Raw genomic sequence first — 25870 nt, 5'->3', positions numbered from 1 at the left:
ATTTCTAAAAATCCATCAATTTTTATTTTTTTAAATTTTATTTAATCAACCTAAATATTACTTAATAACCATTAGCACTCAATGCTAGTTTATATAGGGGTGGTACCAGTAAAGAGCTGCACCAATCCGATTAATCAGCCATAGGAAGCCAATGAATCTGCCCGATCACTTGAACATCAGGTGTAGTGTAACGTCCCGCCTAACCAGAACAGTGTCCTGGGGCGTCCACATAGGATTTGTCACAGGACCGTTCATTTAAGATACTCGTAGTGAGGTATCACAAATAAATTAGACTAAGATTAGCCCAATTGAATAGACCAGACGAGCCTTGATAGAACCTGGTGCGGGCCTTCAAGCCAGATGGCCGTTTACACTTAGCGACAGCCCGTGCAGGCTATACCGTGACATGGGAAGGTCAAAAAATTATAAAAATTCAAGGGAGCATAGATCTCACTGGGCTTGGGGACCATCGCGGACCACGGGCCCAGTGGACACCCGAAAGTGGAATCTGGCACTTGCCAGATGTGCCCCACCAATGCCAAATTTAGAATCTGGCACGTGTAAATAAAACTGAAATGTAAGACATTTCAGCTGTCAGATTTCTTCATAATTTACGATAAGGGTCTAATATATTTTTTTACCCCGCCCATAAAAATCTGGGTCCCGATCGTGGCACGGTGACCATTGATCGCGAATCAGACCCGTGCGACTAAACCCCATATCTGATCATTCTCAAATTTTGCATGGCCCTTCATCGGGCCATAAAGCACCTATCCTATAAGTTTCATGGTCAGAGGGCCACCCGAACTGCCCCGGTTATCCAAACAAGCTCTAGACCGCTCGTTGGTGGACCACTAGTTCCAAAACTATGAAATAATGTTCGTCTCATTGGGCTTGACGTCCATCGCGGGAATCAGACCTGGGTACTACCCAGAACCGGTCAACTTGAGTCAAAGAACGGGTGCATAAGAAGTGCAAATACCTTAAAGGAAGGAGTTGGAACTTTAGTGAATTGAGTCGTCCACTCTTATGCAAAGTTGAGGATTTCGGACCGTCTGTTTGCGACCAAACTTTACCTGTAGAGTAAGGATATTTCCTTACTCATATCCGTATAGCCGCGGCCCCGATCGACCATCGGTGACCGTTGAACAGACTTCTTATCATATCTGTCGATCGGCGCATCCAAATGGCGGGCCGATCATATCCATACATAGATCATCATTAGGGCTAGCTATCCTACAATGTATATTGACTTGTACACCTCATAGTGGGCCCTAGAGGCTAGAAAGACCCTCTCATAGGTCTAGTATAGTAAAAACCCAACACTTGGGGCCATTGTCACCAAATCTGGCATTATAAAAGGGCCTCATTTGGGGCACCCCTCTCCCCATATAAATTTGCCCTGAAGAAAAGAAAGAGAGAGAGGAGAAAAGAGGAGAAAGAGAGAAGGAGAGAAGGAAGAAGGGAGAGAAAGGTGGGCCCAAGGGAGGTGAGATCTAGAAACCTCTCTTCCCTTTGCTCAAGAAATCCCACATCCACAAATACAAGTGATTTTCATCCGATTGGGGAGGTAAGCACCCATCTTTTTTGTAATCTATTGTGTTGAGCTAGGATTTGTATGAAATCCTAACATGCAAATGCATTGTCTTAGGATTCCGACCGATCAACATCGAGTTTGGCGTTTTTAGGTTGTTTTCCAAGATCTCAACGATCCATTGGTGCGGACTATTATCCTTAGGTGGCCTAGCACCAATTATAGTTGGAGTTTAATGATTTTGTTTGCTTGGTATGTTGTATGGAAGAATCTAGAAGAACCTAGGGATGACATATTGTTGAAATTGTATGATTTGCATGTTTATTTCTCTTTGATGTTAATCTTGCCTCTCTCATGATCTAGTGTATGGATGATTACATGCTTATGTTTGGTTGATTTCTTTTCTCATATGTGTTGCTTCATATTGTGTATGAATCATTTGCTTATGTATTTGATTCCTTGAGGTGTAGGAAGTGCTTAACTTCCTCACCAACCCACACCACACACATATACCTTATTCATGATATTAATAGTTTGCTTGCTAGAGAAATTTGAGTTGTATGTTGAGCAACATGAGAACATGGTGTTGAATATGTTTGATGTTACATTGGTAGTTGGCATGCTATGAGTCACTATTCCTACCCTTGGGTTGGTCAGGAATATGAGGAGAGCGAAGGTGGTTCCGTTGGTAGGACCACCTTGAGGCTAAACCCATGGGTTTGGACGAGTATGTGTGGGCGGCAGTAGTCAGGCTACATGGGTCGCTTGTACCCGATGTCGTTCCGCCACATACTTGCTTGGGCTCGTGCGGTTTAGTCTACTGGCTGACCCACCTAGTTTTGTTAACCTTGTTTGCTCACATATGTATGGAAACTGGAACACCCCACCACCGTTGTAGCCTATCGATACTGGATGAAATATTGATCCACAGTCTCGTGAGCCGGGCATGGTGGAATGGGACACTATGTCCGAGCTGTCGGCCTACGCTGGGGTGACGCGCCTCCCCGTAGTGACCGCGAGCGACCCCACATTCAGCACCCCCATGTGCTTGAAGTCGGGGATGGGGGAAACCCGACGGGGTCAAGGATCGCGGGGTCTCGGCCTCACACATTGGGGGGTCTTGGCCTCGCAACTAGTTCAGGGCATTTGATACGTGGGGTGTATCAGATTCCCAAATCTGCTGGATGAATGGACTTAACTAAGAACCCGGTTAACATCATCATTGCATGGCATTAGCTAGGTTGGCGACTCGGCAGTCGAGGTCGCACTGAGGGAGTGTTGGCATTGGCGATCGTTAGATGGTGTCGCACGAGGGAGTGTTGTGGCGAGGGCATACATCATATCATCCTGCATGCATGCGCATTAACAAGACTAGATAGATGTTTATGATTGATTGCTTTTCATTAAATTCTTATTATAATTGATGCTTGTTACAACTTAAGACTAATAACACCCACTGAGTTGATCACTCACTCCCACTCTGGGACGGTGTTTTAAAATACCAACCAGCCCCGTTTATAGATGCAGGTGATACAGATTTCGTGGAGCCTGGCGATGCGAGCCTCGAGGAGGAGGACGAGATCTCTTACTTCCAGCTGGTGAACGGGCCCTCATCGGACCTGTAGATGGCACGTTGGATCGCTGCGCAGAGGGCTCAGCTCTACTCTTTTTGGACATATTATTCTTTTGTGATTTTGTTGGATGACACCATGTGCGACCCTTTATTATTTTTTCTTGGTCATATATATATATATATATATATATATGCTAGTTCTCTTTCATTTCACTCGACCGGTGCATTTGTGCTTCATGTTTCAGGAACTCCAAGCTGCGCCTTTAAACTTGGATTAATCGCAAATTAAGGAAAACTGATTATAAGTGACCCCGGGAACTCGGGAGTCGAGCGTATGCACGACTCCCAAGTTCCTACGGTGTGGGCCACCTGAGCTCTAGATCAGGCTGATTTTTGGAGTGGGTCCACTTCAGGGAGTGGTCCACCCAATGAACGGTGTGGATAACCAATACACATCATGGTGGGGCCCACGGCTGGGCTCGTGGGCTGCTGCCCGTCTGCCCGTCCGCCAGTGCGCAGGAAGCGCCTGCTGCTGCATCTTCCATTTTTATTTTTTTATTTTTTTTAATTTCCGCAGTATTTCACATGTGGGGCCCACGTTAGGTGAATCCACCCGGTCCAATGGTCCCCCATGGCTCAAGACAAGTAAAACAAGCTCAATATTGAGCATATTTCAGTGTATAGAAACATTGAAGGGTGTTTCAACGATAAATATGTTGTTTGCTATGCTATGACCTGCCTGAAAGTCAGATCGGCCCCATTTTTCGGCTCAACGCCTAAAATAATATGGAGAATGGAATGGACGGCTTAGATTGAATACATACATCAAGGTGGGGCTTATATGAGTGAGCCACCCCATAAACTTGGAAACAGGCTAATATTTGTGTTTTCCCTTTTTGTCCAGCGTCCCTGGACGCTGGACGGTTTGGCGTGCACATGCATTAAGGTGGGCCCTGCGTAGGTGTGCCACTAAATGATGGATGGTGTGGGTATAACACATTTAAAGTGGGCCCCACTTATAAACGGCTTGGATAAAATACCTGCCTCATGGTGGGGTCCATCCTGATGGGCCACATGACCATATTAACATAAGAAAAGAAAAATGAAAAAGAGAGGGAGAGAGAGAGAGAAAGAGAGAGTGGGACACACGTGTGATGGAGGGATCTCGACACTATGGGCCCTCCGTTGCAATCAATTATACATCAAGTGGGTCCCATAACACGTGGGCCCAATAAATCAAAGATCAACGGTGGAGATCCCTTCTCCACCAAAATGGAAGGTCTAGATGACCTCTAGCCATGTAAAGAAAATAAACATCGTGAAGGGGTCTATGGAGAATGGCCCCATCATGGAATAATCATGTGGATCAAGGTGAGCCATTGGCCACACCTAGGGTCCAAAGTGAGATCCATACCATCAATCGGTAGGTCTCATTTGGCCCTTCATCAAAAAAAAGAAATCTAGGCCTAATAGAAGCACCCATCGTTCGATCTTCTTGCTCCCTTGGCTTCCTTTGCTCCTTACCTTCGATCTTAACGGAGGAGATGAGGTTTGGATGGTGGAGATGGGAGATGAAAGGGTAGGAAAGGTGGGCCACACTTGTGGCTCTCTTGGAGTGGCTTGGGAGGCTTGGACGTATGGTATTTTGGTTGCTTGGAAATGAGTTTGAAAAAGTGAGAGAGAGTTGTAAAGGGAGATGGGTGATGGAGTGATGGATGTAGTGAGTGATGGGTGTAAGAACTTTTTGACTTTTATGGTTTTTTGGTGTAAGGAAAGTATGGGCCTGTGTAAGAAACTTTTTGACTTTGGGATTGCTTAGGAATGGGTGAAAGGTGATATGTACTTGACATGTACTTGACATGATGGGATTGATTGATTGATTGAGATGTGATAGGTAATAGAGATTCTCTCGAAATTCGCACGCGCGGCGTTTTCCTCCCACCGAGCGTTGGCCCGCATCTCCTGGCCAGAGTATCGGATCGGTGCGCGAGTCACAGCATTGGAACTGCGGCGACGGCACGGTCGTTAGGGTACAAGTTTTGGGTTGAGTTGACTCAGGTTGACGGCGTGCGAATCAGGGTCGCGCGCAAATGCCGATTAAGGGTCGAAGGTTGTCGAAATTCGACTGGAAAGACCGTGGAAGTCTACGGAATGGTACGGTCTAGGATACAGGTCTTACATTTGTGAACCACATCTCAGTGGGCCCAAAAAAGATTATGAATGTTTTGATGGGAGGATAACCCCTCTTAATTTTTGTACATGGTATGGCGCACAAAAGTCATGAATTGACTTGATTAAGCCCGAGGCCCACCATGGAATGGTGCATCTAATTGATGGGGTGGATGTTCGATATGCATCACGATGGGGCCCACACAGCCCGACCTCATGGGAAGTTCATATAAGCTCGATTGCATAGAACTATCTCTCTCTCTCTCTCTCTCTCTCTCTCCATATACATACATACATACATACATACATATATATATATATATATATATATATATAAGTTGACCTCATGGGAACTTCCCATGAGGTTGACTTATGTAGGCCCCACAGTGATGTGTATCCAACATCTACCCCATTAGTTAGATGCACCATTCCTTGGTGGGCCACAGGATTAAAAATCAAGTCAATCCATGACTTAGGTGGGCCACACCACATACAACAGTTGAAAGGGGTTACCCATTAAAATATTCATAATCATTTATTGGGCCGATCGAGATGTTGTTCACAAATCTAGACCATCCATTGTGTGTGTCCAACTTGGATGAGTGGTCAGACTAAGTTTCAACTGCATCCAAAACTCAGGTGCGCCCCACCAAGTACTTTTATATGTTTTAGGCATGTCTTCATATGGTTTTAGATGGTATGGCCCACCTAAGTTCATTATACAATTGATTTTTGGGGTATCCATCAAATGCACAATGTTGATGTTGGATACACATCACCGTGTGGCCCACATAGCTCGACCTCATGGGAAGTTCACATGAGGTCGACCTCGTAGTACCATGTTCCATATATATATATATATATATATATATATATATATAGAGAGAGAGAGAGAGAGAGAGAGAGAGAGAGAGAGAGAGAGAGAGAGAGAGAGAGAGAGAGAGAGAGAGAGAGAGAGGCATGCTCACCTATGCACCTATGCGCGTGCGGACCTTGGCACACGTGTTATGGGAGTCGAATCCGAACGGTCCATAAGACGCAGAATCCCATGAAACCTTAGGAGGTGAATTTTCACCCTGATCTAAGATTCTGGTGGGCCATGGAAAAGAGAAATCAAATTAAAGGAAGAAACTGTTTGCATTTTTCATAGCCCACTGAAGTTTTGGTTCAAAGTAAAAATTGGTACCAGGGAGTTTCGTGAGGTTATGCTTCATGTGGACCGTTCAGATTTTCGAGACTCATCATGTATAATGAGTTCTCAAAAAAGTTTGTAGGTAGTCCCTACGAGCTGGTTCGCAGGTGAGCGTTCCGCTACAGAGAGAGAGAGAGAGAGAGAGAGAGAGAGAGAGACTTTCTTGTGATGTATCTGAGCAAAATTTATAATAATGAAATTTATCCATTTTATATATATTTTTTTGAGTCCCTCTTTTTCGCATCTCACTTTTTATTTGCGTAGAGTGTATGTCTATGCTTACGGGCTGTTGAAATATAAGAAGAGTACAAAGTTAGATATACTTTTCCCTGTCCCTACTATAGGAATGCTTCTTTCCATGATCCTCTCAATTAACTTAGAGACATCTTCCAAATCGTTGGCAAGAAATCGCAGGGATGTCATCCATGAACTATGTTATAAGATCTCATTTTTATTTCCTACCTCCCATCACCTTCCAACCTTCTTCCATGCTCCAGAATTTCATGCAATTCCCTATGAAGCAAGACGTTTTTTGCTTTTATGATTGAATCAGTTTTCATTTTTTTTTTTTTTTTTTTAAAAAGTAGTGTTTAAGAGATCCAAAGAAGTGGGGTAGACCCTATGAAGATCCCTCCTTTCAACACTAAGGTCTTGGTACCGATTCCCTAGTGGGGCGGCTAACAGTAGAGTGTGTACTGACAGTGGATGTGTACTAACAAGCTAACCGGAAAAAAAAAAAAAGTGAGGTGGACCTAACCAAGTCAAAAAATTTTGACTTTGGATTATCTAGATAGCCACACATGCATGCCACATCTAAGGAAGATCCCTCGCTGTCATTTTGAAAATGGTGGTGGCCCACCTGTGATATTTATTCATAGGATATTTCCACCATGTGTTTACCTATGAGAAGCTCTAAGCATGCAGTGTGTGCCAATTTGGATCCTCTGCTTGCCACAATTATGAATTTTACTTTTTAGACATTGCGATTGGTCTACATTATCATTGACGTTGTTAGCATTGCTGCATTGAATGCAGCCTATGACGATGTGGTCCAGTCACATTGTTATAAAAAGAAAGTTTCTGCCTGTGGTAAGTAAAGGATCCAGACTCAAATTGAATCCAGATCTGACTCATTTTTAGTCTCACCATGAACTGCAATGTTTGAAGATCTGGTCCTACTCTTTTTGTGCCAATGTACAAGTGGGACTATGTTTTCAGTTGGGGATGTGCTTAGTATTATATAGAAAATAATAGAAAAGAAAATACATCCATTTGGGTAGATGATACAAACCATCTGGTTTTGCATTTCGAATTTGGACCACTTATTAATTTTCTTTTAATCAGCCATTTATCAGTCATTAATTGAAAGGTTAGGATTGTTTGGACAGTTAAAATCTCCCAATGACAGCAACATTCTGCTTACATGCCATTTCCAACTTAAAAACTGACAAACTTTGACTCAGGCTCCGATAACTTAGATGACTTTTTGAAGTTCTTTTTATTTATTTATTTATTTATTATTATTATTTTAACGTGGATATGGCAAATAAACATTGCAGTGGCCACCAAGAAGCTTTTAATGGTGGTCATTCAATCCCACAGTTTCCTGTTGTGTGGCCCGCCCAAGATTTGGATCCGACTCATTTTTGGTCTCATGCCCTAAAATGATTTGGAACAATAGATGGATGGTGTGGATAAAACACACGCACATCATGGTGGGGCCACAGAGCACTAACAGTAGTGAGTTATTCGCTACTGGCATGCTGAGTATGCAACCTGCGTCCTTAAGTCGAGAGCACCTTTCTCTGAGTCAGTCCTGAATTACACGGTAAGCATATCACACGTGAAAGGCCTGATTTGCGGCTACCCAATAGAACTCTGATGTAGGGGGTCGCGGACAGTTTCATGGCCAAGATGGATCAGAAAAAGCCCGGTTGACGACAGAAGTGATCTGGACTGTCGGACCTTAGATCGGGCGTATCTCGCAATCCGGAATGAGTTACCTAACGTAAAATATATGATTTTGGGGTAGAACGAGCTACTTTAGCCAACCAACCCTGCTATGCCGAGTTGCGCAGCCCGGAATTGCGAAAAACCCCTGGATCGATAGTCATTTCCCTGTTTTAATTTCGTTTTTACTATAAATAGTAAGTTTTAGTTTGATTATAACTCTTCATCTGTCGGGCTTTAGGAGTTGCGCCCAACGTGAAAAGAGCTTAGAATAATTAGAGAACGGTTTGGTGAAGCCAAATAGGACACTTACTATTTTTGGCCGAAAACCTTGCGCACTTGTAGACATCACGACCGTCTATAAATAGTAAGTTTTCTATTTATAGTAAGTCACGGATTCTAGGAGTTTGAGTTGTAGTTTGATTCTAATTTCTTTCCCATTGCTTGGTACCCCTATTTAAAGGGTTGTAAACTCGTTTTTATTCATCAATTAATCAATTTTGAATTTCTAAGAATTTATTTCTATTTTCTGCTTTCTTTCCTCGTGGATTCGAGAAGTCTCCGTGAGGAGTCCAGAGAAGCTCCGTGGATTCGGAGTAGTTATCCTCATCACATTCATCCCTGCATCAAACTTAGACGCGGATTTCTTGCGAAAGCCTTTTGCAGGAAGTTCCTAAGTGGGAACCCAGGTGGGACCCACTGTGATGTTTATGAGAAATCCTTCCTGTCCATCAGTTTTTTGAGTTCATTTTAGGACATGATGCCAAAAATGAACGGTATATAATGCTCAAGTGGACCGAAAACGTGATAATTGAATGTCCACAGTTGAAATATTCGTGGGGCTACAAAAGTTTTGAATCATGCTAATATATATATATGGGAAAAGGTACTATGCGCTGGACCTCACGAGTCTGTCCCATGAGGTCGAGCTGTGTGGGGCCCACCGTGATGCGTTTCGAACTTGTAACCCATCAATCAGATGCACCATTCTATTGTGAGCCTAGGTCTAAAAAATCAAGTCAATCCGTGACTTGTGTGGGCCACACCACATACAGAAGTGGGGAGGGGCTGTGCACCATTAAAACATTCATAATCAGTTTTTTGGGCCCACCGAGATGTGGTTTGCAAATCCAGCCCATCCATTATGTGTGTCCCACTTGCATGAGGGTTCAGACCAAGTTTCAGCAGTATTCAAAACTCAGGTTGGCCCCACTAAGTGCTTTTAGGTGTTTCACATGAATTTAGATGGTATGGCCCACCTGAGTTCCGTATACGGCTGATTTTTAGGATATCCCATACTGTAGAGGGTACCCATCAAATGCATGGTGTTGATGGTCGACACACATCAATGGTGGGGCCCACACAGCTCGACCTCATGGGAGCTAATCGTGAGGTCGAGCGCATAGTACCTTTTCCTTTTATATATATATATATATATATATATATATTTCAGTTCATACCAGTAGGAATGACGTTATTAACGGTATGGATGGCATATAAATATTATTGTCGAACCCAGGGAGATTTCAACGGTAGGAATTTCCCTAACCATCTTTTCCTTTATTACGGCCCACTTGAGCATTGGATACAGTTCAATTTTAGCATCATGTCCTAAAATCAAATAAAAAAACGGATGGACGGGAATGATTTCTCAAAAACATCACAGTGGGCCCTACCTAGTTCCCAGCGCAGGAACTTCCTGCGAAAGGCTTTCACTGGAAATCCGCGTCCATACGACTCACTCTCGTTTTTATACGGCCATGTACTCATATACAAATGACGCATCATCTCATTTAGCGGATTAGGTGAGGCCAGGTAACAGTTAGTGGGTGAGGCACTGATGGAGGGCCCACCTTGATGTATGTGTTGTATATCAATGTGTCCATCAGTTTTTTCAGATAATTTTAGGACATTGTCCCAAAAATAAAGAAGATCCAACTCTCAAGTGGACCACATCATAAGAAACAATGTTCTTCCAATGCCCACCATTAAAACCATCCTAGGGCCCAACATAACATTTATTTGCCATCCAGCCTGGTTATAAGGTTAAACAGTCCTGGATGAAGAAAAAACAAAAATATCAGCTTCATTCAAAACATTTACATCTCCCAAGAAGTTGTTAATGGTGAAAGTTCAATCACCACTATTTTCTGTTGTGTGGTCCACTTGAGCTTTGTATTTATTTTATTTTATTTACCTTGTGCTCTAAAATGAGCTGCAAAAACTGAACTTTGAGGAAGGGCTATAGGCATCTTATTTGAGTCCGGATCCTCTGTTTCCGGGAGGCAGAGAGTCTCTGCCTCCCTCAACCTCATTGGTCCACCTGTATAGACTGCCATGTAGGCAAATTTTATTTTAAAAAATAAATAAAATTTCCGCCTGAGCTTCCTAACGGCAACGGCAGCCACTAACGGTGCTTTCCATTTTCGTTCTCCGGAGATTTTTACAAGAGATTTCTTCTCCTGTCTGTGGATTCTAATTTCAAATTCCTTCTTTTACAGATGGATTCGATCAAAGCTCCCGCTGGAAGAAAAATCCCCTTTTTTCTTTTGACAATCGGAGGCCCCTCCTTCCCCAATCTCTCTCAATCTCTTTCGCCCATTTTTCATCGTTCGATTCATGACAGGCTGCCCGCCGATAGCCGATTTCGGCCCATTGAAGTCTATTTCATCCATTCATCCATCGAAGATTCACCCCATCTCACAGGTATTTTATATATTATTTAAGCAAATAAATCTGACCAAAATAATGCACCTTTGTAATTTTTTGCATTGGATATAAGCAGCTAGATATTAATCCTACTCAAAGTTATGTTGATGTTCCTGATTACTTAGGGCAACTGGTTGGTGATGTACTTTATGTAGGAATTTAACTAACTTCTTGATTGATTTTGATCTTCGAACACAGAGTCATCTTAGGTATGTCCCCAACAATTCCAATTGGCCAAATATTAGCAATTGCGGTAATTTTCCAATAAAATCTGTACATAGATTTCAATTCCAGCAACTATGATTAGTTTCCAACAGTGCAAACACAATTTTCAGCCACCAAAATTGGATTTCTAGCAATTAGATATAAAATCCAGCTCACAATCAACCATAAATCCAAATGACCGGAGTGAATTGCAGCACCTATTGCTAGATTCTAACAATCAAAATTATATAGGAAAATCCACAACTGGCCCATATGCACAGATATGCCATGAAGAGAATGCTTCAATTTTAATTGGCATTTTAGAATAAATCCCCCCAAAACAAAATGTACCTCACTGTTAGCTCTCCAGCCCGGGCAAAGGAGGGTCGATGTCAATTATGCAGCCAATCGCCCAACTTCTGCTGGGCAATCATAAGAAAGTTGACCCTAAATCAATGATAATGACACCATGTTTAGCTGTCCAAAGATAAAATATAACAAATCTTCAATCTTCATGTTGGGTATTTCCTACTTACCCTTCCTAATGATCTTACCATAGTGGCATATGATTAATATGCAGAATACTACAAATCTTCATGTTGGATTCATGGAATGATTAATATGTAAAATACTACCAATTACGCGGCATTCTAACATCCTGTGGCAGATTGTAGTAGTAGTTCAATAATTGGAAAAGAAGGACAACAACCCTTGTGACATATGAATGTTCTAAGACAAATTTATTATTTAAATGACATTGATTTTCTTCTCCTACTATCGCAAATGTTTGCTTGTACATATAGTAGATTACAAATTTAGGGCACATTTGTTCTTCTCGTTATTTGTTTTAGGTGGCTCTTACTTTTTCCTTAAATTTGTAGTTTTTGTGGATGGTATGCATTTTTTCCGTAAATGACTAGTTCAAAAATTAGATGATTAAACTATGGGTGCTTTACTCTTTTTGTTATTTATTTTAGGTGGTTATTAGTTTTTCATGAATCTCGTGCTCATGCTGTTGTAGTTAGTGTTATTGTAGCTGGGTTTTTCTTCTTAGATGGCTATGTGGGTATTGTAAGGCTAGTTAATGGTATGATTTTGGAATTTACTTATTTCTATATTTTAGGTGGGTATTTGCTTCTTTCATGAAATTTTGTAGCTGGTTTTTTCTTCTTAGATGGCTATGTGGGTGTTGTAAGGATAGTTAATGGTATGATTTTGGAATTTACTTATTTCTATATTTTAGGTGGGTACTTGCTTCTTTCATGAAATTTGTGCTTGGAATGGAAGTACATGGTGGAATATCAGAATATTCTGGTATTTTTATTCTTCATTGGTTAATTCATCTAGATGAATTGTAGCTAAGAAAACTATATTCTTGCTTCAGGAATGAGCGATTAAATATTATATGTTTTGTTGTTATTATTATTATTTTATTTTATTTGTTAAATTTGAGATGGGTTGTTTCCCACCTTTGAAACATCTTTTACGCATATCAGAAGCATTTTCTTTGTGTATATTTTATAAACGGTTGGAATTGCATTATTGAGTACTCTAATTAGTAGAATGCTATTGTCATATCAACATTGGATGATAGAATTGATAAGAAGTTTGTTATTTCTTTGGGATGGTTCCATTCTCACTATAGATTTTTACTCCCTTCATGATTGATTCTCATTTTTCTAGAATGTAAAATTCTTCATATTTTTATGTATGTCATCTAATTCATGTTTGAATAGTTTTCCTAGTGAACCCATCTAAAGTGTTGGTTACCTTTGCTGATTCTGAAATCTGTCTTTAATGGTGTCGATCTCATTCACAAATTTAGATGGGTGTGTGTGTGTGTGTGTGAAAAACAAAGGATGTACAATCATTCGGGTGGGCTCCATGAAAAAACAATAGATTGTATAATTTCAAGTAGGCCCTGCCAAACCAGTTGCAACCACTCTTCATCTCCCCACCTTTAGGACTCCTGACAAACAAAATCAACTCCCAAACACACAAACAACAGTGGGCAGTAGAGCTTCTCTCTACATAGCATAGTAGGAAGCAAATCTAAGAGCTTCTCTCTCTTTCTTTAGGCATTCAATGTTAACAAAACACACTAGCCACACTGCCTCCAATTTCCACCAGCCTTGCAAATGCCATCTGTACAGCAGCCAGAGCAGGAAAAATAGCACAGTGGCTGGCTCGCTTCCTACCCACCAGCCCACAAGTTTCTCACCCGCGCAGTGGATAGAGCTGCCAACATTCAGATGGATCAACTCACCACCCTAGACATCTAACATCTACCTGAGTCATTTGACAACACCAAAGATGATTCCCCACTAAATCCAATCTAACAACCCATCAGCTTTCAGCATCCAAACCCAGATATCCCCAAGCAGAGACAAAACACAGCCCCACCTTGTTCTTCTGAAACCAAACACATAATCCTTCAATTAGTGCTCATGCTGTACTCTCTTCAAATTTCTTTTAACTAGTTGTATTTAATAGCTGAAAATGTGATACTGTAGGGATTGCTGGAGGCTCGTGCGGAACTTTAACCTTTGCTTTTTAAATCTCATGATTGCTTAAAGGATCTATTATTTTTGGATATTGCCCTTGATTCTACAGTTAGGACGGCCGTTGAGAGGGGATATGAGGAATTGAATAATGTTGAACCAGAGGTGGATTATTGTTGGTATGTCCACAGTTGGTTTCCATTGCACTATCTACTCATTTGGTGTCAGTGTGTTTAGTTTTTCTTTTCTAATTGGTGTCTCTGCTATGTATCTGCTTTTGGGTGTTTTTATTTTTTATTTTGGGGGACCTATTTCTATTTTTATCCTAGAATATTTAAATCAATCTCACCATTCATTTCATTACTACATGTCAGAGATGCTTATTGCCAATAAAGACAAACTCCCGTGCATTGATTGCATTTCCCAGGTTCAGAAACTACAAAAGGAGCTACAAGAGGAGATCGACTTGCATTTTGCTTTGGCAAATGCTGTTGCTCAAACTTCTGCACCTTTGTCTGGTTCTCCTTCTCAGATTCCCACCAAGGTAACCTTCCTATATTCATGTCTCTGTTCTGTGTGTTTCCCTATCCTGTAATCATATCTTGCAATTATTGGGTCTTTGTGTTGCTATTTATGTGCTCATGTATTTTGCAGGCTCAAGAGTTGTTGTCTAACAAAGCTGTGCTCGAGTTCATAGTTCTAAAGCTTGAAGAAGAATTGATTGCCTTGCATTTTCTACTTAGTCAGGAGAGGAATGAACGCATATAAGTTGGAGCCCTGATCTTCAATATTAATGCTAGAGAAGGATCCTTCAATTTGGTTACTTCCACTTCTTTATGCTTATAATACATATTATTTGATATTTCCAAATGGACCCTCGAATTTATAGTATATGTAGTTCAAAACTGGAAGCTAATCATGAGCTTTCTACACAAAACTCAGGATCATGCAGCAGAGACAACCTCTTATTAGTTTTGGTTATCATGCCATTGCCCATTCATTTTTTATATATATAAAAATTGTAGTTGTTACTGAAATATTTAGCAAATGACATTTGTTAAAAATTTCATTTGTTTCATGTCTTTCTTGACTGCATTGTGTCCCGTATATCTTCTCATTATCCATCTAGGAGATATTATTCCTTTCCTTTATTTTGGGTCTTGACTGAAACTCATTGTTCATGAAACTTTCAGGCTTATCTGGCATTCCTGTCACTTTCTCCAGTAATCTCTTCACTTTGTCTACAATAACCTTGTCACTTTGTCTAACATACCTTTCACTTTAAGTAGTGAAATCTCGTAACTTTGTCCAACAACCCCGTCACTCCGTCTGTTAAAACCCCATCATTTTGTCTACTGTATACCGTCACTTTGTACTGCAATCTCGTCACTTTGTGTAGTGAACCCCGTTACTTTGTACCACAACATTATCACTTTGTCTACTGAACCCCGTCACTTTGTTTACTGAACCCCGTCACTTTGTCCTACAACCTCGTCACTTTGTCTACTGAACCCCGTCACTTTGTCCTACCATCTCGTCACTTTGTCTACTAAACCCCGTCACTTTGTCGTATAACCTTGTCAATTCATTTAGTGGAAGCAGGTCACTTTGTTTGTCAATTCATTTAGTAGAACCGGGGATGTTGTGAGTAAAGGCCAGTTTAATCAAATTTTGCTTTGTGAGATGGATGCAATTAGGAAGGTTACAGGCAGAGACAGATGCTAGCTGGATGGAGGGATTTATTTAATTTTTTTAAAAAAGCATTTTTGTATAATTTTTTAGTAAGCATGCAGAGACAAATGTAATTTTTTTTTAATTCTTTGATGTATGGTGGAATGATAAAATTTAATTGATCCAGTTCTAACTGGCTAGCATTGTTGTATTTATTTCACCTATATCCAAATAATAACTAGCTAGCATGCAGAGACATGTAATTTTGGGGTTCATACCCTTTTGGAAGAAATATGAGTATTTTCAATTTACTTGGCAACCCCGTCACTTTATCTAATGGAATCCCGTCACTTTATTCAGTAATCCTGTCACTTTATCCAGCATCCCTTTCACTTTATCAAGTGAAATCTCGTTACTTTGTCCAACAACTCCATCACACTGTCTAGTAAAACCCGTCACACTGTCTAGTAAGATACAACATCTTCTCTTTATCTAGTAGAACGTCATCACTTTATCCAGCAACCCAATTACTTTGTGGAGTGAACCCCGTCACTTTGTCCAGCAACCTCGTCACTTTGCCCAACAACCACGTTATTTTGTCTAATGAAGCCCGTCACTTTGCACTGCAACCATGTCACTTTGTCTAGTGAACCTCGTCACTTTGTAATCTAACCTCGTCAATTCATTTAGTGGAATCAGGTCACTTTGTCCGGCAACCCGTCACTTTTTTCAACAATCTAATGGTTGGATTGGATTGTAACATCGTCACTATGTCTAGTGAACCCCGTCACCTTGTACTATAACGTCGTCACTTTGTCTAATAAACCCTGTCACTTTGCACTGCAGCCATGTCACTTTGTCTAGTGAACCTCGTCACTTTGTAATCTAACCTCGCCAATTCATTTAGTGGAACCAAGTCACTTTGTCTGGCAACTCGTCACTTTTTTCAACAATCTAATGGTTGGATTGGATTGCAACCTCGTCACTGTGTCTAGTGAACCCCGTCACCTTGTACTGCAACCTCGTCACTTTGTCTAATGAACCCCGTCACTTTGTATTGCAATCATGTCACTTTGTCTAGTGAACCCCGTCACTTTGTAATGTAACCTCGTCAATTCATTTAGTGGAACCAGGTCACTTTGTCTAGTGAACCCCGTCACTTTGTAATTTAACCTCGTCAATTCATTTAGTGGAACCAGGTCACTTTGTCTAGTGAACCCCGTCACTTTGTAATGTAACCTCGTCAATTCATTTAGTGGAACCGGGTCACTTTGTCCGGCAACCCGTTACTTTTTTCAACAATCTAATGGTTATATTAGATTGCAACCTCGTCACTGTGTCTGGTGAACCCCGTCACCTTGTATCGTAACCCCGTCACTTTGTTTAATGAACCCCATCACTTTGTACTGCAATCTTGTCACTTTGTCTAGTGAACCCCGTCACTTTGTACTACAACCTCGTCAATTCATTTAGTGGAACCAGGTCACTTTGTTCGGCAACTTGTCACTTTTTTCAACAATCTACCGGTTGCATTGGGCCCCGATAAAGTCAATTGTCGCGCCCCATACAAATAAAATATTTGAATGAGAGACATCCACCCCTGAAATTTAAACGACCCACCACGTCGAACCCCGTCACTTTGTCCAACAACCTCGTCATTTCGTCTAACAAAGGGCTTTAGCAAGGTTTTAATGGTGGGTGTTCAATCACCACCGTTTCCTGTGGTGTGGTCCACCTGAGATTTCGATTTGCTAAATTTTGTCCTAAAATGGGATGGAAAAATGGATAGACGTCAGTGGATATACAACACATCATCAAGGTGGGCCCCATGGTAAGGGTAACACCCACATTATAATTTTCCATCTGAAAAATCACTCTCTAAGAATTTCGGTTCCTAAAGGCACTATTTAGTAAAATCCAAATCCTAGAGGAATTTTGACATAAAAATCCCATTTTTATTTTATATTTATACAATTTAAATAGGTGCTATTATTTAAATACTCTTATTTAATTAGTAATTAAATGTCGACTCTAGTTGAATCTTCGGGTCAACCCATCCTAGCTAGACATCTAGTTGAATTGAGTTTTCGGCTTTTGAGCTATACCCACACTACAAGAAATTGTGCCTTAGCCGACCGATGGGGCTACCCTTTGCCGGCTCCCGGCTTTAAAGGCCGCAAGCAAAGGTCCATATATATATATATATATATATATATATATAAACAAGCCCTAATACCCTCTCTCACACGTCGCCGACTCTCTCCCTCTCCTCTCGCTCTCCCTCTCCCTCTCCTTCCCTCTCTCTGCCGCTCCCTCTCCCTCCCTCTCGCGCCCTCTCCCTCTCCCTCTCCTCTTGCTCTCGCTTTCCCTCCCTCTCTGCTACTCCCTCTCGCTCTCGCAAAAAAAATCAGAAAGCTCTGTCGTTCGATTACGAGAAGAGTTACAGGGGATTTTGGGAGAAATCTACATATTTTGAGCTCCTTTTGCATTGGTTTTGGCCGAAATGGAGAATCCAGAGGTTTGAAATTGGGATTTGTGAGAGAAACTTAGAGATTCAAGGAGTTTCTGTGTAGCGAAACTCTCTGCGGCTTTAATGGCGGACTTGCAGCATCCTTATGCAGTTCGTTGAAGGAAATGCTTGCAGATTTCAGATCCCTCGTTGCTTCTTTTAAAGGTATGTTCCTCTGTTCTTCCTTTGTCTTGTTACGGCCGTGTATTTTGAAGGAATGCTAGTGAAGATATCTAGATTTGGGGCATTTTTCTGTGTTATTTTGAGCTTTCTGCATTGGAATTCAAACTTCGACTGTAGTAGCTACTTCTTGAAGTTTTATGCAAATGTGATTAATGATCACAAGGAATATATGGTACTGTTACACCGAATTTATACAAATTGTATGTTTCCAAATCCATATTTTTTATAAAAGGATCGGATGAAATGTTTTGTTATTCTATTCTTCATTTTATTGTGTTTGTGAAGCAATTGGAGATGCCTACCAGAAGTTTGATGAAATTCCTCATAGAAGAGATACATAAGTAGGAACTTGAGGCATAAGTAACTTATCATCCAAACGTGCCCTAGTGGCTCACCTATCAATGAGAGTTTTTATAGATGTAAATGATCAATGAGAATTTTGTAATTCATTGCTTTGAAGCATTGCTGGAAATTTTTGTCGTTGGCAATGTGGTGGCCTGTGTGCCTGCAAATTAACTCCAATTTTGTTGTTGTCAATGTGGTGGCCTGTGTGCCTGCAAATTAATTAACTTCAATTTTCTTGTCAAAGCTTGCAAATTAAGTTTTCGATTGATGTTCTTGCTACTGTTGTGACAGTTTCCCTTAAATTCTGATATCATTACAATTTCAAAATCTGAAAATGCAGTTACAAAATGCTTAGTTGACATTCAAGTAGTTGGCAATATCTTCAGAAGAATGATTCAATGCTCGAACCCAAGGATATTTGAAGTATCCTCAGGCCTTTTGAGTCTCTACAAGAGGGGCACATGGTTTGGTGATCTAGGCATGGATGGGCCATGAGCCCAAAAACGTCACCCCATTTTGACCATTCTAACCATCTGGTCCTTGGCCTGCAAATTGCGTCACTTGTCGTCTCGACAGTTTTGTTCGCTTTTGCTAATGTTGCAACTACAATGTCTTGAATTGCAGTCATGAGATTAGGCAGTTGGCGTTTTAATCTTTGTTGGATATATAAATCTTCAAGTGTTTTGAGTCTGTTTCACGAATCATTTCTTCTCAATCAATGTTTCTGCAGGGAAGCATTTATTCTAGTTCAAATTGCGGTGGTCCCACAACTTCAGTCCCTGTGCATAGTATACAACAAAGTGAGTATATGAATCCGAATGAAATATCTCCACGGTTGCAGTTTCCTTCTGAAGAAAGGAAGTGGGCACTTGGGCTTCAGGTCATTTCATCTGTACTCCATTCCAATGACAATCATTTCTTTATGATCTTAAACTCTGTATGTGGCTAACATGTGTAGGACACCTGGGCCATGTAACAGGAGGGATTGCTATCTTGATGAACTACCTCAGTAATCTGGCCATAAAAAATCACCAGGTAGGCCACACATGTAAGGAAACAATGGACGGTCCAAAAGAATTTGGCGAGTTCTTATAAACCAGCCATCATTTTCATACATTTGCTGCCCCGTTGACCCGCCTGATTTTTAGCCAAGTCATCTCATAGGTAGCAAAACTCTGTATTTTTGGAAAAAAAAAAAAAAAAAAAAAACCTCAGTGTACCTGAGCTCGATGGTTGTGCTGAAACTGACCAAAGTGTACCTGAGCTTCTTTGGAATGACTTTGTTCGTTAACAACTTGGATGGTTCTTTTTCAGTGACTGATGATTTATTGCCAATCTTGCAAAATATAGAAAATTATCACTTGCACGTGTTTGGATATGTGGAATCCCTGGTTTTCTAAAGAAAATAATATCCAATGGTAATTTCCTGCTTATTGTAGAAAATTGGACAAGGATCCTAGAAAATGCCAAGGTGATCTTATACACTCTTTTAATGTCTGAAAGGTGTGTCTTTCTGACATGGTGAGGCCCTCCAGATGAACGACATGGATCTCATGCTTATGTATCACATTTGTGGAGAGTAGGAATAGGCTGCAGATGGCTACCCTCACACATTTCCATTTCATTTCACTCTTTTTCATTTATTGTTACCATAAATCTGTTGAAACTGCTGTTTTTGAACTTGTAATAGAAGAACTTTCTCATGTTCAATTCTGTATTATAATTCTGAATGATTCTTTAGAAAGGAAATTGGTAGTGGTTTCTGCGATGTCACAGGTGACAGATATGATGTATAACCTCATTAACAAGGCACAGTCAAGGGATGAATCTTACGTGTCTTCACTGCATGATATTTTTCAAAAGCACAAACTAACAGCAACTGATTTATTTGATGGAGGTGATCTTGATAGATTCCTAGCTCAATTGAATCACAATATCAATAACCTCAAAGCCATGCTTCGTGCAATTTACATAGGTATTAGAAGCATTCTCTGTTTTTTTTTTTTTTTTCTTTAATATTTACTCTCCTACTTCAATCAGGAGCTAAGATTCAAGTAACCAGGGATATGGATGCTGACCCTACTTCTCAGACTAGGCTACTAGAACTTATTGGCACTTCCATACATTTAATTCCAGCATTACATGTCCTCTAATAGTCGTTTGCTGTTTTTTCTTTTTTCTTTTTGTTGTTTAAAAATGACTGTTTCTGTTTTGCAGGAAGATTTATGGCAGGCTGCATTTCCAGTTGTCACAGATGTTTGTTTCAATGGATGGATCCAAACCAATCAATTTATCTTTACATCAATTCAACTGGAATGACTCATGATGATGGTGAAACGGTATGTTGGTTCTCGTTTCCAACTCGGTTTAGTCTTCGACTCAGCTGGACAAGGTTATATATGTGCTTCAAATTTAAGTTTTCGAATCTCTACTGTTCCAATTTTCAGAGCAACTGTTGAATTTGTTCAATGCAAACCTGAATCTTATTATTATTATTTTTTTTTTTTCTAGATTCTGTTAATATTTGTAGACTTACCAGTCTGTTTTTTTGGTTCAATGCAAACCTGTGTTTTAAAGAAATTGGTGTTTTTTTTTCGTGGTCTGGCATGTCAGGTCCCTGGATGCATCAAAAGTGAGGAGTAAGATGCTAAGGCAAAACAGAGAACCTCCGCTCACAGGTGGTGAACCCCAATATCATTGAGGGCCTGAACCTGCTGAAGGACTCCGAAATACTGGCGCTGATGCCTTTTACTGCTACACAGCTCACCAAAGATCGACAGAAGTAACGAGTCCCTTGTAAACAATGGCAATCATTGGCAACAAGGAGATCATTGACATTAACCAAGGTATGTTAGCTGTTTAGACTAGTGTAAAAAAAAAAAAAAATCTTTTTTTTTTTTCATACTTTTTGATAAGAAAGATTTTCTCCACTGTTACGGATTGTCGGTGGCCGGATCCCTATAGCTACGGATCCCAAAGCCTACAGTAGCACTGTGGGCTATTCATATTTAGCTACGGATTTTATTCGTAGTTTTTGACCAATTTTCTGTAGTGTAGCAAAAACTGATGGTTTAGCGGCGTCCAGCACAATCGTCAGTAAAAGTCTTGACCGCCGGTAAAGCCTTTACCGACCGAGGCTTTACCGGCTGTTAGCTGACCGTGGGCAAAGGAATTACCGGCGGTTTGATGCCTTTTCCGGCGGTTTTGACCGCTGGTAAAGGATAGTTTTCTTGTAAGTTCCATGGTACATAGGGGTTTCCTGTTTCGAACAAGTGGGGCTCACGAACCAAAGATCCATACCGTTGACATTATGGCCCCCCAGGTCACTCCAGGCACTAAAACCTCACCTGGAAGTTTTTTAGTTGCCAAAGCTCCCTTTTGTTGAATGGGCCATCATCCACTGGTGGGGCCCACAGAAAATGTCCCCCACATGGGTTTTCCGTTTATGCAAGTTAGCTGATGAATTGCTAGCAAATGGATTGGCAACAAGGAATTCTACAAAGCAGTCTGAGACATGTTAACTGTGCACATTGGATATGTTCATTTTGAGCTGAATCATATATTTGGTGGGCAATGAATCGACTGACCATAGATGTCTCATCTGTTTAGCCAAATAAAAATGGAGGGTTGATAGAATTTTTCAAGCATTCAAACATAAAAAGGAGTCCACATTTAATGGGCAAAACTGTAACAATCTAACTGTAAGATAATGATTCACTGCAATTTTTACCAGGTGATGGCCCACTGGATTAACAGTCACAAATGATCAAATGCATAGTCATGACCTTCACATATCAAGATGATCTCTAAAGACCTCAATGCAAGTCTGATCCTGGCTAGCTTGCAGTTGAAGGTCTTGTTTAAGGTCCCTAGTACTCAAATCAATCTATTTACCTGCAAAATTGGGATTAAGCCTAATCCTGATTTTGGTGACACTACAAGGAAAATGGGCTTTACCGGCGGTCAAAAACCGCCCCTAAATGTCCCAAAAACTGCTGGTATAAGAATTATCGGCGGTAGGACACGTGCTACTAAAAGGAGGCGTCGCTGTATCTTTTACCGGCAGTAAATCATTTACAATGTAAGAGAAAAAAGAAGAGGAAGAAACAATTAAAAATTCTGCTAGGCTGAATCTTCTAGATCAGAAGACCTTTACGGGCTTAAATTAGAATTCAAACACAACCTGTAAATCATTTACAACCAGCCCCATTTACAAGCATCCTGAGAATGAAAGGTTACATAATGGACAGAAAATTTACAGATTGAGACTCAAGGAAAAGTGGGAGAAAAAAAAAACAACGGATTTCAGCGACGCCTGAGGCCAGACTTCTCAAATGCACCCCAAGAACCAGAACCCATGCCATATAGAGGACCTTTGTCAGCAGCACCCTGCCATGCGTAGAGGTCAGCTAATAAAATAGTATGTACACTCATAATCTGAGTTACACTATCTAAAATTAAATTTTCGGTCATAAATATATCTTGCAAAAACAGCCATACCGAATGAAGTCCATATCGATCCCCATATGAAGCAGCAAAGCCCCCCTCTGGGCTACCACATTTCCATCCCTTGAAATCGCTGCAGAATTTGCAGAAGATTTCCCCTCTCTTCTCTGTTGACTGGTTGACGGCCATAGCCTGAGTTCTGATTGTCACGTTCTCGCTGGATGGTGTGTGGACAAGTAATTGTTGTTATGTGGTGATTGACAACCAAGATCTAGGACACTCATTTGCAGGGCACACCAGCCTAGTTTTGGATCCATCAATGCCCTGGGTCCCACATGAATGTCTATGGCTGCTAGGTTGGCCCATGTGGCTATGTGTAGAGTGCTTATCAAGAGACGGAGATTTACAAACGGATCTCCAGCCCTTTTCAAAGCTAACTTCATCGGCTTGCAAACAGGACCAATTTCATTTTATTTAAGCACTTGTTTGGTACCCAGAAAGAGGCCCAAAAAGTAAGCAGGAACAAAAAAATAAAAAAAAAACTGAGGACTGTCTATCTCATCTTGGGTATCTAACAGGGCTGTTAATATGGTATTGATCTTCCATCAGATTAATCTGAGCCCTTGCCATGGTCTAGATATGCAATTTGGAGTGTTGGGTGTTTGACAGGACCCTCAGATGAGCCTGATTTGGGTTTGATTTGCAATCTGATGGTCTCTGTGCCAATTGACTAGCAATGGGACCACTTTTATCCCATTAGATGATCAGACTGTCCTGAATCAATTATTGACATCAACGGATAATTTTTGAACGGCAACCATCTATTATCTGAAACAACTGTTGGAATTTTAAGATAGTAACCATGTGTAGTTCCAACAGCAAGTTGTATTGAATCATCAGATCTATGCTGCTATAGCAGGGTAGTGACATCTTGATAACTCAATCAGGTTGGCCCAAAAATAGACTGGTCAAGTCATCAAGTTTTTCTACTGTCCATTGTTTCCATTCATGTGGGAAACCCAATTAGTTGAAAAAGATTTTCCCACGCTCATTTGCAGGGCATACCAGCCTAGTTTTGGATCCATCAGTCCCATGGGTCCATGGCTGCCAGGTTGGCATATGTTGTTGCATGCAGACTGCATTTGGTGTTTTGCAAACCGCAGCAGTAGCTACGGTCACAATGTAGGAAAAAGGGGCAATTGAAAACTTAAAGTGAAGATTATCCTTTTGTTCAGATCGAAGACGAGTCATTTAGGTTTCAAACTAACAACATATTTTGGACCACATGTGAGAAATCAAGAAACAGAGATTTAGAATGGATCTCACATATTTTGAACATAGTATACAGTTGCTCCAGGAATTGTCTGCAAAATACAATGGAAAACAACAATAAGAAGCCAGTTTAGCAAGTTCAAATATTCTATTAAATAATCGCATTCATACGCACTCACTTAGCTTTGTATCTAAATTGAGATTTTTGCTTAGTACAGAAGCAAATGTGTGTGGGATATCCAAGCAGTGCATCTGGTGGGCCACATACGTATGTTGACTGTGTGAACAGCTTGAGGGCCAATTTGATCATTTCAGGGGTATTTTTCAGCTAAATCACTTTGGACATTTTGTGTGTCATCCTATGCCAATAAAACCAAGTTAATGGGCAGATCCATAAATGTTTTTATCTATATAAGCAAGAAGCAAACAGTTCACAGTTATGTCATAAATCCAAAGTGAGGTGATCGATGAACAGATTTTACATCATACACACATACCCCAATTGGCAAAAGTGATGGAATGGATGAGATGTGGGAGGGCATTGTGGATAATCACTTGAATGCCGGAACTCATCCTTCCAAACCGAGAAAGCCATAGAAAAGTGGAGGGCTTTGGTTGCATAGATGCACCGTGCACGGTGATACCTAAGATCAACACATTTTCAGGAACCAATATAAATGTGAAATGCAGGAATATAAGCCAATGCAGAGGCCATATCTCACCTGAGTTAACTGCTGACCTGCTTGGGATTATGACAAGGCAACATCCCCACAAACAGGAGAACTTCCGGCAAGAATATCAAGAGACCTTGGTGTAATGCCCAAGCTATCAAACTTTCATTCAGAATATTTAGAACATGTCAGGTGTCATGATGGCTCGGAAGAAAAATAGCTTGACTGAAGTATTATAATTGGGGACTAATCAGGAATTGCCTGGGTGATTCTTTGTTTGAATTTAGCAGTCTGTTAGGTATAGGCAACTCTAAGCTGTGGCTTTACTGCAAGCAAATTAAATTAGCGGTCAGCCATAACTTCAATAGGATCATTATTGAAGGGATTCCAATAATGCCATTGGCTGGGCAAAATCAAGAGATGCCTGTGGGAGCTTGCTGATTTTATTGAGGTGCAAAATCGAGAGATGCCTGTGGGAACTTCAATAGGCTCGATATGTAAGAACACTAGTTTATGAAAGACTCCTAAACAAACAAGAACAATATCTTCACATGGATTCCTTCTAATGTACCAACATGATCTACTACGCAGTTAAACTTTGAATGTATGAAGTTTAAGTCCTGACAAATTCAACTAGACAATTCAGGAATAAAATTCAGATGTTAACTGAGTAGTGTAATAAAACATATAAAGTAGACATTAAAAATACAACTTCACACATCCTTCTTGTTAATATTTTGAAGCAGGAGGAATTTTCCATGACAATGTTGGTGTCGTGCTTGCAGATTGTCATGAACAGATTGATGTCTAACAATTTTCTTTTAAGCAACAACAGCATATTCAACACTAGAATGCCCTCTCTCGTACTGGGGTCAAATATAGATAGAAGTCCATTTTTTCAACAACCAATTCAGATGTATACAACCAATTCTTCAATGGCT

At 40.6% G+C, this 25870-nt stretch overlaps 1 protein-coding gene and 2 long non-coding RNA genes across 11 annotated transcripts; 2 read left to right on the top strand and 1 right to left on the bottom strand.

Annotated features, from left to right (window-relative positions):
• Positions 1 to 10683: 10683 nt before the first annotated feature.
• On the top strand, positions 10684 to 14748 carry LOC131248992 (uncharacterized). 9 transcript variants are annotated; one of them, XR_009172572.1, is made up of 5 exons: positions 10684 to 11124; positions 12575 to 12645; positions 13845 to 13997; positions 14207 to 14376; positions 14487 to 14748. XR_009172572.1 is itself a non-coding variant. In XM_058249529.1 (4 exons), exons 2-4 carry the CDS (start codon positions 11038 to 11040, stop codon positions 14598 to 14600), a joined length of 318 nt encoding a protein of 105 aa, XP_058105512.1. In that variant the 5' UTR covers positions 10684 to 10831; positions 10920 to 11037; the 3' UTR covers positions 14601 to 14748. The 9 variants fall into 9 exon arrangements, 4 of the variants coding, with proteins under 4 accessions (XP_058105512.1, XP_058105509.1, XP_058105510.1 ...); XR_009172574.1 differs by lacking the exon at positions 12575 to 12645 and having other exon boundaries at positions 14260 to 14376; XR_009172573.1 differs by lacking the exon at positions 12575 to 12645 and having other exon boundaries at positions 13845 to 14022.
• A 3017-nt stretch (positions 14749 to 17765) lies between these two features.
• LOC131248990 (uncharacterized) lies at positions 17766 to 19732 on the top strand. The gene is made up of 3 exons (XR_009172568.1): positions 17766 to 18177; positions 19271 to 19420; positions 19520 to 19732. It is a non-coding gene; the product is annotated as an uncharacterized LOC131248990 (long non-coding RNA).
• Positions 19733 to 22635: 2903 nt separating this feature from the next.
• Positions 22636 to 23783, bottom strand: LOC131248991 (uncharacterized). Its single transcript, XR_009172569.1, has 3 exons — positions 23537 to 23783; positions 23041 to 23467; positions 22636 to 22929 (listed from the first exon to the last, which is right to left on the bottom strand). It is a non-coding gene; the product is annotated as an uncharacterized LOC131248991 (long non-coding RNA).
• Positions 23784 to 25870: the final 2087 nt, after the last annotated feature.

Source organism: Magnolia sinica, chromosome 6 (assembly GCF_029962835.1).
Source record: "Magnolia sinica isolate HGM2019 chromosome 6, MsV1, whole genome shotgun sequence".
NCBI classification, from domain to species: domain Eukaryota; kingdom Viridiplantae; phylum Streptophyta; class Magnoliopsida; order Magnoliales; family Magnoliaceae; genus Magnolia; species Magnolia sinica.
The sequence above is the reverse complement of the archived record's forward strand: the minus strand, read 5'-3'. Positions and strand labels throughout refer to the sequence as shown.

Bases quoted from the DNA above. Each gene is read 5' to 3' on its own strand.
- LOC131248992 (XM_058249526.1), top strand. From the start codon at position 10,920: ATGGATTCGATCAAAGCTCCCGCTGGAAGAAAAATCCCCTTTTTTCTT. The intron at 11,125-14,206 runs GTATTTTATATA...ACTACATGTCAG, and splicing joins AGATTCACCCCATCTCACAG to AGATGCTTATTGCCAATAAA. The intron at 14,377-14,486 runs GTAACCTTCCTA...TGTATTTTGCAG, and splicing joins CTTCTCAGATTCCCACCAAG to GCTCAAGAGTTGTTGTCTAA.